This window comes from Orbicella faveolata, unplaced genomic scaffold, assembly GCF_042242905.1.
Source record: "Orbicella faveolata isolate gen_17 unplaced genomic scaffold, um_ofav_v1 contig_46, whole genome shotgun sequence".
NCBI lineage: Eukaryota > Metazoa > Cnidaria > Anthozoa > Scleractinia > Merulinidae > Orbicella > Orbicella faveolata.
In genome coordinates this window covers 1,472,191-1,486,436 of record NW_028301576.1, presented here as the reverse complement: position 1 = coordinate 1,486,436, position 14,246 = coordinate 1,472,191, and the positions used below count along the sequence as shown (strand labels likewise).

Genomic DNA, 14,246 nt, shown 5'->3' with positions numbered 1-14,246 from the left:
TTTTCCTTTTTTTTGTAAAAGCGTTCACTTATTGTAGCTATCATATTTCCAATGGTTGCATGTGTATTTCAAATCAGTGTAATGATGTAAATTTGCATTTGGCAATTTTATCTCATGAGTGCTGCACACAAGTTGTGTACTACGAAACTAAATAGTAATAAAATGTCAAGTCAGATCTACAGTTGCTCAGTTCATCATCTGTTATAATCACGCTCTAGTTTACTACTGAGCACTCTGAAGACAGATATGCAAATCACCTTGTTTATATATAAAATATACAGAGACTGACTAGTGAAATGCCAAAATGTACTTGCCAATATAATTTTTCAAAAGCTCTTACAAAAATAAATCTTAAAAAGTCTCCATGGCCCCCTAAATAGTCATTAATACATACATGTATCTTGTAAACCAGGGTTCTTCCTCACAGGTTTTCCTTTTTTTCTTCAAATAAGGAGGCCAGGGATTATACACACATGTAAGGCATTACCAATTTTACTTCATCCTATGATTAAAATACAATACGCATGAAAGGTTAGTTAAGTTTATGTGTAAATCCACACTGGGAAACCTCAAATCAAGCTTGCAGTACTAAGAAAAATATCATAATAAATCAATCAGTAAATTTTACACAGTAGTTTGATTTAATGGTTTAATTCACCACCATTCCCATAGCTGTCCTTCTTGAAATCAAGGTTACATTTACTTCCAATGTATAACTTCTGCTTGATAAAGAAACATTTACAACCAGAGGCAATTCCATACATCTTAAGTAAACATTACAACTGAACTTTACCCTGGAAACTCAAGCTTAACTTACTCGTACGTGCAAGACAACCCGGGAAGACAACAATGGCTTACGTTTTACCTGTTGTTGTTGACTCGTACCTCCGTATGTATCGATGTTTTCACCAGCTGTATGTCACCAAAAACTGCTTGAAATCCTGCACAGTAAAGAAGTGAAGATAAACTGAATTTTGTCCGCCAAAGTAGAGTTTCTAAACGGTGAAAAAGGACCAAGAGATCGTTGCAAGCTTCAACATTTCACACCTTTCAAAAAGGACGCCAAAAAAATGGCGCGAGAACCGAGAGAACCTGGTATCTAATGTGGAAAACCGCTGATCCGTGCTTGTTGAAGGTCGGACACTCAGAATGCTGATGTAGGTCGTTTCTCTCATTTCATTCCAAGTCGTTTCGAAACACATTTAAGGTCAATGTCGTTTCAAAATTAACCTCGAGGAAAAAATCTGATTAAAGTGTTTTCCGTAATACATTTTGTGATTTCTTGTTCAAGCGTAATGCAATGTTGATATGATGGCAGGGAGTCGACTGAGGAAGCTATTGGGCCGTTATTTAGGAGTTTCGTTGCCCTGCGGGCTCCGGAGTTAAACTCGTCCCACAGAGAAAGATATTTGTCTGAAGGTCTCGGAACTTTCTCCACTGAATACACCAAAACTTCTCCGAAACGAACTTGATTCCTCTTACTAACCAAACTTTGCGCAGCTTTACGTGTCTCTAGTCAGTTTAACTTTGCGGAACTTTACGTATCCCGTAGTGTCCAATTTGTGGTTTCGAGCTGTGTTAACCATTTCAGACGAGACGGGTCACACAAAGAGAAATCGCTTTGTAGTGATTATCCCGAAAACGTCGGTCAAAACCGAATCAGTGGGATTCGAAGTTACAACAAAGCGTGTAAATTTCTTGACTCAAGCAAAACACATGCGCTGCGCCGACAACATGAACCAAAAAAGTACAATTGTTCTGGTCAACGACCGAATACACGATCCTGCTCCTGCGTATGCCCATATTCGATAAGAATTTTCCAGGTCCACGTCACGGTTGTACACGCCATGAATACTCTAGAATTCTATAACTTTGGCGTCAAGATCACGTACTCCAGGATAAAAGTATACACGCGCAGATCGCATCTACTTTGAATTCATAGTCTAAATTTTGCTTCCAGGAGAATGCTATGCACCCGAACTGTTACCTTCTTTTATAAGGTTCTTTTTACAAAGGGTTCGCCATCATACTCTAGGATTACGACAGATGTGTGGTATACTTTAACGAAAATCCTGGAACGATTATGAACGGAGCGTATTCCACCATATTCGACACGAATATTCCAGGTGTACGTCACGTGTTGTGTGCGGCTTGAATACTCTAGGATTCTATTGCGTCACAATCACATATTCGAGTCTAGAATACTCCAGAATATTTTGGCTTTCATGCAGTGTGAACAGCTGGGAAGAGGTTCTAATCAAGCTCCAGATGCGATGCGAGGTTAGATATTCATGCGCGCGGGTTCTGGGAGAACCAACGATCAGCATTCTTTGACGTGAGGGTTTGTCACCCTAATGCTGATTCGTATAGGGACCTAGAGCTCCAACAGATATACCGCAATCATGAGAACGAGAAGAAGCGCCTTTACGCGAGGAGGGTTTTGGATATCGAACAAGGAACTTTTACACCCCTTATTTTCACGTCAACAGGCGGCATGGGAAACGAGTGCTTGCAATACCATTCCAGACTGGCGCAGCTGATCTCCATCAAGAAAGGAGAACATTATGCTAAAACAATCTCCTGGATAAGAGCAAGGACATCCTTCGCTTTACTAAGATCCGCACTAATCTGCCTAAGAGGTTCAAGAGCTAGAAGGAAAGCCTTTTGTGACTTTAAGAACATTGATATTGACGTTGAAACCCAGGAGGGAGGCATTATGTAAACACTGTTGAAATAGGTCTTAATAGTTTTATTTCTTTTACTTACTTTTACCTTGTATATACCAATTTGTATGGAATATGTTAATTAATGTTATGATGATGATAGTAGTATTAGTATTAGTTGTAGTAACCATGATATCATGATTAGATACGGAAACATGTTTTACAGGTTTAACAGACATCAAATTATGTAAATATTATAGCATTTTGTAAAGCTTAGCTCTAGTTTTTGTCACAATAAACACTCCTCTTTTTCCATTATTATTATTATTATTATTTTTATTATGCCACGAGGCTCTGTTGATGTTGCAGTTCATGTTGCGCCGTGTTTCAACAAAACGCGCAGAACTTTTATCAAGTATAAACAAGAACTTACTAACCGGAACTTTTGTTCAAATTGAAATTGTAAACTCGACCGGCGCTCTGAGTTAGTGTTACAGGAGACTAACATAGCAGTGCGTCACAAAGCACAAACAGTCTACGGTATCTGACTAACATTTCTGTCGTCCCTAACAACCCTGCCTAGACATGAAGAGATCACCCAAGTGGCAGCTGCAGCACTTTTTTGCGGAAAGGCATCAGACTCAACATGATATAAAAAGATGCCAATGGGAAGATATGCCCCAGATTCCTGAATATGATAACCCAAGCAGAGAATAACTATACCGCACCATCCCATAAAACTCACCCAATAGCCCTTACGAGCACTACTCACAAATTCAGCTTTTATGAAAGAAATACAGCTGAGTGGAACTCACATCCATAGACCCATCGATTGATAGGGGTATCGAATGGTCCCATTCAATCTAAAAATGCTCGCAAAATTTGGCCTTTGCTCGAATTGTTCGCCAAAATTAGATGAGAGCTCGCTTGCTCGTGTTCGCAACTGCTCGCATGCTCAGATTCTGGCTAAATTGTGCTCGATTCCCATGTGGCAATACTGCATGGGAAACATTGGGCAAGCATGTACGCGCTATGAATGTTTCTAGAAACATGCTTAAGCTTCCTCGTTTTGCTGACGTTTTATTGAAACTGATGCACGTAAGAATTTTTCACGAAAGGTACCCGCAAAGTCCGCAAAGGTAGAAAGTCATGTAGAGCTTGTTAGATCTCTATGGCTTCAATCGGTTAGATCCTAGAGGCCTCCAAATGAAGCTTCATTGCGTTGAATCTTTTCCAGTCAATCAGAGAGAAACCAGTTTCCCAATGAGAGGAACCGAAACTCGAAATTCTTGTTACACTAAATACCACGTTGTTTTTTAACGTTTCCCAAGAATTACATAACCAAGAAAACCTTCCGTGTTACAACACTTCAAAATCTAGTAGGTTTTAGCCTCTTCTCGTGGTGTGTTCAGTACGTCGGGTTAGAAAGCTTTAGGTCTCCTTTAACGTCCACCTTGAAGCTCTCGTGAAGTAATTTGGCATCAAACAAGGCATTGCTGGAATTGGTTTAACAGGGATTGCGCTATAATCCTGTTTTGGAGGTGTCAGCCAGATTACTTGGCGCAAAACAACGTTTCCTTTGAATAAAAGAGAAATTCCGACTACGGGAAAATTTACGAAGAACTCGCCGCAGACCATCTGTAAATTTTAAAGTGCTCGCTGCTCGCAAGACAAATTTGATCTCTGCTCGTACTCGCAAAAATAAAGGCACTTCTCGCGTGCTTGCAAATGCTCGCAAAGACCTATTGATGAGGCGTGTAGGGCCAATCTCGTTTCTTTTTTATCCCAATAGTGATTTAGTTACATTTATTTTCTTTTCAAGTTTTCTTGACTTCTGCAGTGACGGGTAAATCTCTTTGCAGAACAAACTGGAATGAAGCATTTCATCTCAGTCGCACCAACATTAACCAACGCTTTTTGCTCCCCGAAAGTGAAACAACAAAAGTAGCAAACCCTGAAGGCTGCTACAGGGGCCTTTACTTTGGGAGTAATACGATACTCTCTTTCTACGAATTATGTCTAGCTGTCGTATTTTGGCCAGTGATGTGGCTAAAAGAATATGACTTTTGTACCCACTCTCCGTGTTTGGTATGCTAACCACAGTTCAATAAACCTCTTACAAATGTAATTCCATTGCTAGTCAGGACCACCCTGCAGGTAAAGAATTTGAATTGAGTCATTCCAGCTTGATTGAGAAAGATAGCCTTTCAGATAATTTTTTGTCGTCGAAACCCACGTGCCCCTCATTGTTCCTTTATTTCCTCCTGGCATGTTAAAGAAATCAATCCCCAAATGTGAAACAGTGGAGTGGTAAGCCTAAACTCCCTGTTTATATTACATGAAACAAATGTGTGCATGTGCACGTAGATAAAAACCCTCAGGTCATTTTTGTGGTCAAAACAAATCAGATTTCAATCTGCAAGATACTAATTTTTATACTCTCTAATTACGTTCTTTTCAACACGGAGGCTCCCCCAAGCTGGAATGGAATCACGCTTTATCGAACCCTCGATTTTTGGACCTTTCCATAACTTAAACCAAAAGTCGTTTCCTCCACCCCATTCTATCCCCGAATTTATCGAACGTCCCGATTTTCCAAACCAATTTTCGTTTGCCTTCAGGGTTGGAGAAATTGGGATTCCACTGTATTCACGCTTCAAAACAGTACAAAGTTCATAAATAATCTTTGTGCGTTGTAACATCAGAACTTTAACTATCGATGGACCACAGGCCACTTATCTTTTGCTGATGAATAGTGACAAGTGTCACCTTACTCGCTTTGAATTTCAAACCCCGAGTCTCTATTGGCTTTTGTATTGTTTCGAGATTGGTCGAGAATGTAAAGATTCCTGTTACCCCGCTGTTGTTCGAAAACAAAGTGATTAAATGCAAATACCTAATACGGTGTCACCAGTCTGTGGTGTCATCTGGAAGACAAGTTAAGGAGCTGAAGTAATTCTTGGGTTAAAAAAAGTGAGTATTCTTGACTTATTACACTCATCCCGGTTCGGTTCTTGTCTTCACACGTTTCTTACGTTCAAGTACCAAGAGAAAATGAACGTTGATTGGAATCTTTGAAACAGTTGAAAAAACATCGTCAGAACGGTATCCCTGATTATTTTTCGACCGAATGTCTCAGCCCGTTTTGGACCAAGTTTTACTCAGTCAAAAAATATAATCAGTAATTGCTAAGTTTCGCTTTTAAATGATAAACGACTGTCAAATGTCTAGACTACGAGCTCTTTAAAAGAACTTATTGATTTGACTGAATTTCATCTGTTTGAAGAACTTAAAATGCCAAACGTTTTGAGGTCACTGAGATCCTTTCCTGCGATCCTTCCAAGATCGATCCTCCATCGTCGGGTTTTTCGAATCTCGGCTTACAAAGTTAGGGATTGGAACTTCATTTCTCGTCTGCATTTGCCTTTTTATAGCTATAGAGAGAACAGTAGACAAACATTTCGGTGCTTTTATTACATCTCACTCTCAAGGTATTTGACACGCTTTCGAATCTCAAACTCGCTGAGATAGTTTCACCAATTAAAGTTCTTATTTGCCCTTGAAAAGATTTCTATCAACTGATTCATTCGAAGAGTCAAGACAGGATAATCATGGTAATCGTTTCAGCTTGCTCAAAATTCGTTTTTGGGGTCAACTGAGTTATTGCTTTCGATATACGACAATAGCTAAAATTGTTAAACGTGTGCTGAAGCTCTTGCATCCTTAATGTGTTAAAGAGCGGAAATGGGCGATTTCTGAGGTGATAGATTCGTCATAATTTACATTTATTATCGATAGGACCAAACATTATCTTTATACAGGACGCCACATCACCTACTTTCTACAAACGCGACAGTGTTAGGTAAGCTATGGTTTGAACTCCCCACAGGTTAAACTATTCTTGTGCTGGAAGGAGTCCAAGAGAAAATTATCAATTGATAAATATCAAACATAGCACGGTTATGCCAAAATTTTTCCGTTTCCGGTACGTAAATGACTCCAACGGAGAAGTCTGACTTGATGATTATGTATTTTTTTCTTTCTTTTTTTTTTTTTTTGAGATATGACAAACGGTTAACGCCCCCGGTCGCATCTGGCACCAGACGAACTATACGGAATAAGAGTCTGATAGATAAGACATCTTAAACTCATTAAAATTGAGAACCCTAACGTTGACAAATATCTTTACGAATGCGGGGTAGCACGTCAAAGAAAACATACGTATGGGCTAACGTTCATTTTTTTTTTAGTTTTGATGAAAATGGACAAGATATACCCCATTATTATTAATAGCAATGTATTCAAAGACAGAACTCAATTTACAAAAAAAAGGCCAAGAAGCCACGTTCCGCTCAAAGGCCCGCTGGATTGAAAAAGGTGAGAGAAACCTACCCATGAATTATTTTTTTCAATTTGGAAAAGCGAAGCTTTGAGAAAAAGGTTATTGCACAGTTAAACTAACTTGAGAATGGCGAGATTATTTCAGACATGAAACAAATCAACCAAGAAATACAATTATTTTACAGCGATTTAACCAAAATCATCCGGCTTTCTTTCCTGGAATTTCAGAGAGAACTTTTTCCCCTTTATTGAAACCTAGACACCCCCAAATTGTCTTCTGAGGAATCAGTGTTTCTTGAATCTGACCTGACACTTGATGAGATAAAAAATGTTTTAACATCCTTTCAGAACAACAAATCCCCTGGGGAGATGGCTTTTCCAAAGGATTTTATGAAACATTCTTTGACTTAATTGGCACACATCTCCTTAATTCATACAATGAAGCTTTTACCAGAGGACAATTGTTAATATCTCAACGGCATGGCGTTATTTGTTTGATACCAAAAGACGACTCCTGTCTTATTGAGCTGTCCAATTGGCGACCATTAACCCTCTTAAACGTCGATTAAAAAATTTTGGCAAAAGCAATTGGCCAAAGAATTGAGTCAATACTGTCTTCGATTATACACTCTGATCAAACAGGCTTCATTGAGGGTAGATTCATTAGCCAAAATGTTCGGCTTTTAAATGATATTATGGAATATGCAGAGGTTAAAAATATCCCAGGCATCCTACTTTTTATTGATTTTCGTAAAGCCTTCGACACCATTGAATGGAATTTTATCCACAATTGTATTGAATTATACAACTTTGGTCTAAATATTTAGTGAATAAACCCCTTCAGGCGACTGGTATGTCGGCTGATAATGTCCGCGGCTGAGAGATTGTCCGAAAAATGAATATTTGGCCGAGAAGCGAAGCTTCGAGGGCAAATTTGAAATTTTGAGGACAATCTCTTAGCCAAGGACATTATCAGCCAACATACCAGCGAGCCAGAAAGGGGTCTATTTATTTTATAACCCTCCCATTAATTTTTTGCATGTTTTGTTGACTTTTTTGTACTTATCGGAACAGCATTGGCGACCTTTTTTTTTTTTTTTGATATCATTATCAGCGGATTCCACAACTGAAAAAGAGTTTGTTTTTCTTCCATGAAAAATAATTAAGAAAACGTGAAAGTCTAGAGCTGGATTTATTTTCTTTTAGCTGTTTCTTTTCGACAGAAACAGTCGCAGGGCAATTATCGACGCAGGCGGAGGTTATTGCGTGATAACTGCCCAGTAATTTTCCTCCACGTGACGTAAAGTAGCCAATAGAATTGCGCGAAAATTGAGCGTGGGTTATAATAGAAAATATATGGATATCGATTCTTTATAATAATGTTGAAAGTGGCGTGATGAATGCGGGTTTCATGACTAATTACTTCAAAGTCCCTCGAGGTGTTCGTCAAGCGTGTGCTCTGAGTCCTCCTTTGTTTGTGTTAACGGTTGAGATGCTAGCCCTCAAAATACGCCAAAGCCAACTCTGCCGGGGCATCGAACTCCCAGGTGGACAGAACGCTAAGATCTCACAGTTTGCGGATATATAGTTAATTCATTTGGAGTATTGTCCGGTTTGCAATTGAATATATAAAAAACAAACAAACGAACAAACAAACAAAAGCCACGTGGATTGGTACTCCGAGCAAAAATAAGATAGAGCCTTTAAAATTTCAGTGTCCAAAAGATCCCATAAAATTCCTTGGAACTTACCTTTCCCATGATGCAGCTGCCAACAACAACAATAACTTTTATTTCAAAATAAGGAAAATGGAAACGAAGCTTAAGATATGGCGGTGGCGGGACCTGACGCTCTTTGGAAGAACTATGCTAGCAAAATCTCTAGGTTTGTCTCAGCTAATCTATACTGCCTCCATGCTTCCTGTTCCAGAAACAACAATACAACAAACCTAAAGTAAACTGTTTGCTTTTCTATGGAAGAATAAGAGAAATAAGATCGAGTGACAGGTTCTGTTCCGTCCCTTATCTAAGGGTGGGCTAAGCTTTCCCTGCTTCAGGACTGTTGTAAAAGCGCTACGTCTCAGTTGGATAAGTAGACTCTTAAATAACACTCATGACACCTGGACGGCATTTCCGAATTACTTACACTTCGATAAACATGGCGGACTCCTTTTTCTTCAAACCTGTAACTGCAGTGTCGAGAAACTAATCCCCGTCTTTTATCGAGAACTCCTTGAGTACTTTCAAGAACATCAACTGCGTAGCAATTACGAAGATCCATTGAAACGCGAATTCATTTCAGTTGTGGAACAACAGAGATATAAATATAAAAACGATTCGGTCTTTTGGAAGGCCTGGCGGGATAGAAATGTTCTTTTTGCGCAAGACTTGCTGAAAATATAAATTTCTAACTATCTAAAGATATCACTCTCAATTTAAAGAAAACTTTCTGTAAGCAGTTTTATAAACTTTTTGTCGAGGGAATCAAAACAGAACCTACGGCAATTAAATCATGGCGGAAAAGTTGTCCTGAAGTTGCTGACAACTGGGTGAACTGCATCCAAAACAATTATAAAATCACTCGCGGATAATAGGTTGACAATTCTATTTCAAGTTGTTGCACAGAATACTCGTCACTAATGAAGAACTTAAACGATTTGGAATAACTGACTGTGTCAAATGTGTTATGTGCAGTGAAAATGACTCCATTGAACATGTATTCTTTGATTGTCAATCTCTCTTCAAAGGTTTAATAGTTTACACCAAATTAATGTCAGCCTAACGTCACTACGATGCTTTCTCAATTTACCAACACCAAACACCAATCTTTCCGATAAACGGACAAAAGATTTGCGTCTTCTTCTGTTATATGCAAAGCAGTACCGTTATGCTTGCAAAACAACGCAAGAGAAACAAGATACTTCTGAATTCATATCCAAATTTATTATCCAGTATGAAATAGAGAAATGACTTGACGTGACTATGTTGCCCTTCTCCCCATCTTTATACACTTGTACAAAGCTAGAGAGACGTACTGTTTGTAATTAAGAAATAGAAAACATGTACCGGGTTTCTATCGAGTTATAGAAACACGAGTGGAAGTTTGGGCGAACAAGAAATGCTGTGGGAACACGAGCCGCAGGCAAACTCCCAAACTTTCACGAGTGTTTCTACAACTCGATAGAAACACGGAGAACATGTTTTCTATTTCTTTTAGAAAATGACGCGCCAAAAAAAGGGAAAAAACCTGTTAACTTTGATTATCAAAATGTAAATTTTCTTTGCTCGCCCCATCATTACGTCAACAGCTCGTGCTAATTCTGTGTTTCCATTGAGTTATAGAAACACGATTTTTAACCAATCAGCGCAAGTATTTTCTTTGGACTTTTCTAATATTTATTATCGTAAACATTATCTACTATCTATCATTATGAATATTATCAGTTGTAACGCCTCTCTTTCTTTGCACCACTTTTTTGATTTGTTGCAATATTGTATTATGTTTGTATCAATAAAATAAACTATAACAGCAATAAACTTGCACCTCGAATATCATTTACAACAAATATTTCTACTCAGGGAGTCGATAACAGGGCAATCAGAGTAACTATAAGAAGCTAAACAGTCGGGTGGCCGTTATCAACATGCACATGATAACGATATTTTATAGGTCAGACTATACTTAAATCCACCCAAAACATGATAAACAGACATGCAGGTGGTATAAATAATACCAAAATATATTCAATAAAGGCTAATAAAATTCAATTTAATTTCACGTTTAAAAGCACGATTAAAAGGGCTCAACCATCATGTAAACTGAAGGCATATTGATCATAAAAGAAAGAAAGGAGCGTGGAAAGGACATATTTTAGTTCTTGATCTTTTATGTAATCTGGTCTTTGTATTGAAACTCGAATATTTTTGGAATTGAGGTTACCATGTACCTTCAGAGTGAAAATTTTCAATAGTTTTGAAACTCGAAATTCGAGGAACGTGATTTCAGTATGCCTTCATGGCCGACCTTTCTGCCGTGTAACTCAAGTAGAAAATAGCCTGAAGAACTGTCTGACACATGAGAGTTATTTACAACAATATCATAATGTCAAACAATGTCATAATGCCAAACATGTTTTTAGATGCGAAATGCGCTACTTTACTGAGTTTTACGGTGGTTCCAGTTTTCTAACATGTCAGGAAACGCGCTCCTTCTCTATTGATTTATATTATCTAGAAAACAAATAGTTAAATGCCATTATTTCAACTGGAAGACTATTATGCTAAGTACCATCGAAAGATGGTCAAAAGATGTCGCCTATCCACGTCACACTGAAAGCGGGTGTAAGTGACTTATGCATTATGTAGCACATTCCGATGACATATGCTTACTGGATAATGTAATTTCCCCTGTGTTAACGGAAATATTGTTTCTTCAGATTGCAGATTCAAAAAAACAAAAAAACAAATGGCATCCTTGTATTTGAGAATGTTCTGCCTTGTTTACGGAACGGTGATGTTGTCAGACGCTCGCAGAACAACGATAAAAGAGGAGGAGTGGGCTCGACCAAACCATCGAGTGCAAGGTGCATATCACTTCCCTTATATATTGAACTTAAAACGAGTTTCTGAAGTCACATCAAGAATGACATTTTTTTTTACTGTAAAAATACTTGTATTCAGTGGTAACCTCTGTTACGCCGACACAGACACTTTAAACTTGACTATTATGGTCAATTCTATTTCTATTGTACCGGGTATGTTAAAACCGTAACTAAGAACTCTAGGTTTTACTAAACATTACTATTTTGTGTCTAGGCAAAGCAGTCGGAGATGATTTCTGGTGCCCAACTTGTGAAACGACTTCCCAGGAATCGTGCGATACTGACTTGGCCAACACAACGTGCCCTAAAGCTGATTTCTGCATGACGCTGTGGAATAAAAACGTTTTTACGCGTAAATGCATCAACAGACAGATGCGTAAACTGTTGACTGAAGATTGCAAAAGTGTGGGCTACATGGAATGGGATTGCAAACGAGGGAAGAAAAGATACCGCTTGTCCTTATGCAACCAACCAGGATGCAAAGCCAAGGTGAGCGAATTTCCAAGAGGACAGTCAGAGGTAGAAAAACCAACGAAAAACGATTTCTGGTGTCCTACATGTCAGAGTACTTCACAAGAGTCATGCGAGGTCACTTTGGCCAACACGACATGCCCAAAAGCGGACTTTTGCATAGCATTGTGGGACCAAAACGTTTTTGCTCGGAAATGCGTAAACAGAAAGATGCTTGAACTGATGACCAAAAACTGCAAGAACATCAGCTCCACTGAGTGGTACTGCAATAGAAAGCGAAAGTATCACGTGACAGCTTGTAGCCAATCAGGCTGCATAGCTAAAGTATCGCGCAAGAACGTCCCCACGGAGAATCCTTTTCAGTGTCCCACCTGTCCCATCTGTAAATCCCCCAGGGAATGCAACCACAAGATGACAATGACCAAATGCCCCACAGCTACCCGTTGTATGGTGCTGCGCTTTAATGGTACTATTGATACCGAGGACATATTTACGAGGAAATGTATAAATGAAAAGATGTTTTTAATGATCCAGAGAGCGTGCACATACAAGCAAGGATGTGAAGTGACCTCATGCTCCCAGTCTGGATGCATAGCTACGCTGTAGTGTTGACATTGTCACTGCTTTCGCTGGTTGTTTTGTTGCCCAACAATGTTATCGTTAAGCTACCCTTTGAAACTTTTGTTACTATGGTGGGGTTTAGTCTTTTTTAGCTCTCTACAATTGGTTTTTTGAGTCGATTTTTGACATGTTTTTCCACCTTAAAACTGATAGCTCAACCGTGAAGGGAAGATAGAAATTAGCAAAGTTTTGAACGTTAATTTTAGTGAAACAATGAGTTTTGGCTAACCGGTCGAGGCAGAGAAAATTATTGTAAAACAAGATTCTTCAGCTGTGTGCAACATTAAGCCATTTGATGACAACCTACTTATATGTTATCTGCACTTATACAAAATAAACAAGTATCTTATCGGATGCCTGGATCCCTTTTATTCCTCTCGTGGGTGGTAGTAGTGGCATCGGAGTTATGGTATACATATTGAGATACTGCCGAAAACTTGCCACCTTCATTCTACACTCGGCGGAAACAAGACTCTATAACAAAAGGAATTTCAGTCCCTACCGCTAAAATGATAAAAGGGCAGATCTAAAACATTAAAGCACGCATTCCCTTTACACCCGTATTCAGCGCTACGTGCATAGCAGAGAATACCGGCCATCTTTCGACATGTCATGTAAGACCGCTTTACTCGCAACTTAGAAACATTTAAAAAAGTCGACTTGATTTATCGCTCACTGATCGGATGGACTTCTTGACACCCTCAACCGAAGTTTTAAGTAAAATAAGTCCATCTTTCATCACTAACATTTGAATTCGGCCGTAGAGAACTCTGTTAAGCTTACATTTTCGACGTAGGCCAGATTGCATGGCACGTCGAGAAGATGACTTGTCGAAAGATGGTCGCTATGCACGTAACACTGAAAACGATTGTAAGGCTATTAATCACTCGGAAATGTAAGGTTCGCTGTAAAACTGCAAAGTGAACTCCTGAATCCCCAATTTCAAATCCTCCAGCTCAATAGGGACCGAACGTTGGCGCAACAAGTCAGAGTTAGTACGATTTCCGACATCACCAGAAATAAACACTCCTTGATTAATTGAAAAGACGAGTATCATTTTGAAGCACACGTTTAACTACACCGCGTTACGTATTTTCGTTGAAAAAGTGTCTCCCACTTCACTGTACAGTTATTTTGGTAGTGCTCATGTGTGCATTAAACCACAGTTACTCTGGCAATACTCATGGGTGCTTTAAACCAAAGATGTGGCTCCCTGCAGTTTCTGCGTTGAGTGGTTTCACCTCTTAAAATATTATTGCTTTACTTTAATTACCCAACATACATATAGACATGGGACCGTCTTTGCGCATCCACAAGCTTCGAGGCCACACGCACCAAACAGGTACTCATGTAAAGCTCGGGAGTGCGGCCATGGAGACAATTTGTATGTGTCACTGGTGTAATTAACTTGAAGTATTTCCATCGACCTAATCAGGGAAAATAAAACGGTTTCCAAATCTAAGAATACGATATAACGAAATGAAGTGTAATTGTGCTTTTATGCTATACTTATTGTTTAGGTTTTTCGTTATCTTCCATCGAAAAACCTT

The 14,246-nt window shown here is 38.9% G+C and overlaps 1 protein-coding gene and 1 long non-coding RNA gene across 3 annotated transcripts; one reads left to right on the top strand and one right to left on the bottom strand.

Moving 5' to 3' along the window:
* Window positions 1–1,172, bottom strand: LOC149097880 (uncharacterized). The gene is made up of 2 exons (XR_016203771.1): window positions 866–1,172; window positions 1–502 (listed from the first exon to the last, which is right to left on the bottom strand). It is a non-coding gene; the product is annotated as an uncharacterized LOC149097880 (long non-coding RNA).
* A 4,295-nt stretch (window positions 1,173–5,467) lies between these two features.
* Window positions 5,468–13,050, top strand: LOC110056406 (uncharacterized). Of its 2 annotated transcripts, none has more exons than XM_089278051.1 (3): window positions 5,468–5,636; window positions 11,440–11,586; window positions 11,819–13,050. In XM_089278051.1, the coding sequence occupies exons 2-3, from the start codon at window positions 11,469–11,471 to the stop codon at window positions 12,679–12,681; spliced, it is 981 nt and encodes a 326-aa protein (XP_089134177.1). In that variant the 5' UTR covers window positions 5,468–5,636; window positions 11,440–11,468; the 3' UTR covers window positions 12,682–13,050. The 2 variants fall into 2 exon arrangements, with proteins under 2 accessions (XP_089134177.1, XP_020618535.2); XM_020762876.2 differs by lacking the exon at window positions 5,468–5,636 and adding an exon at window positions 6,669–7,040.
* Window positions 13,051–14,246: the final 1,196 nt, after the last annotated feature.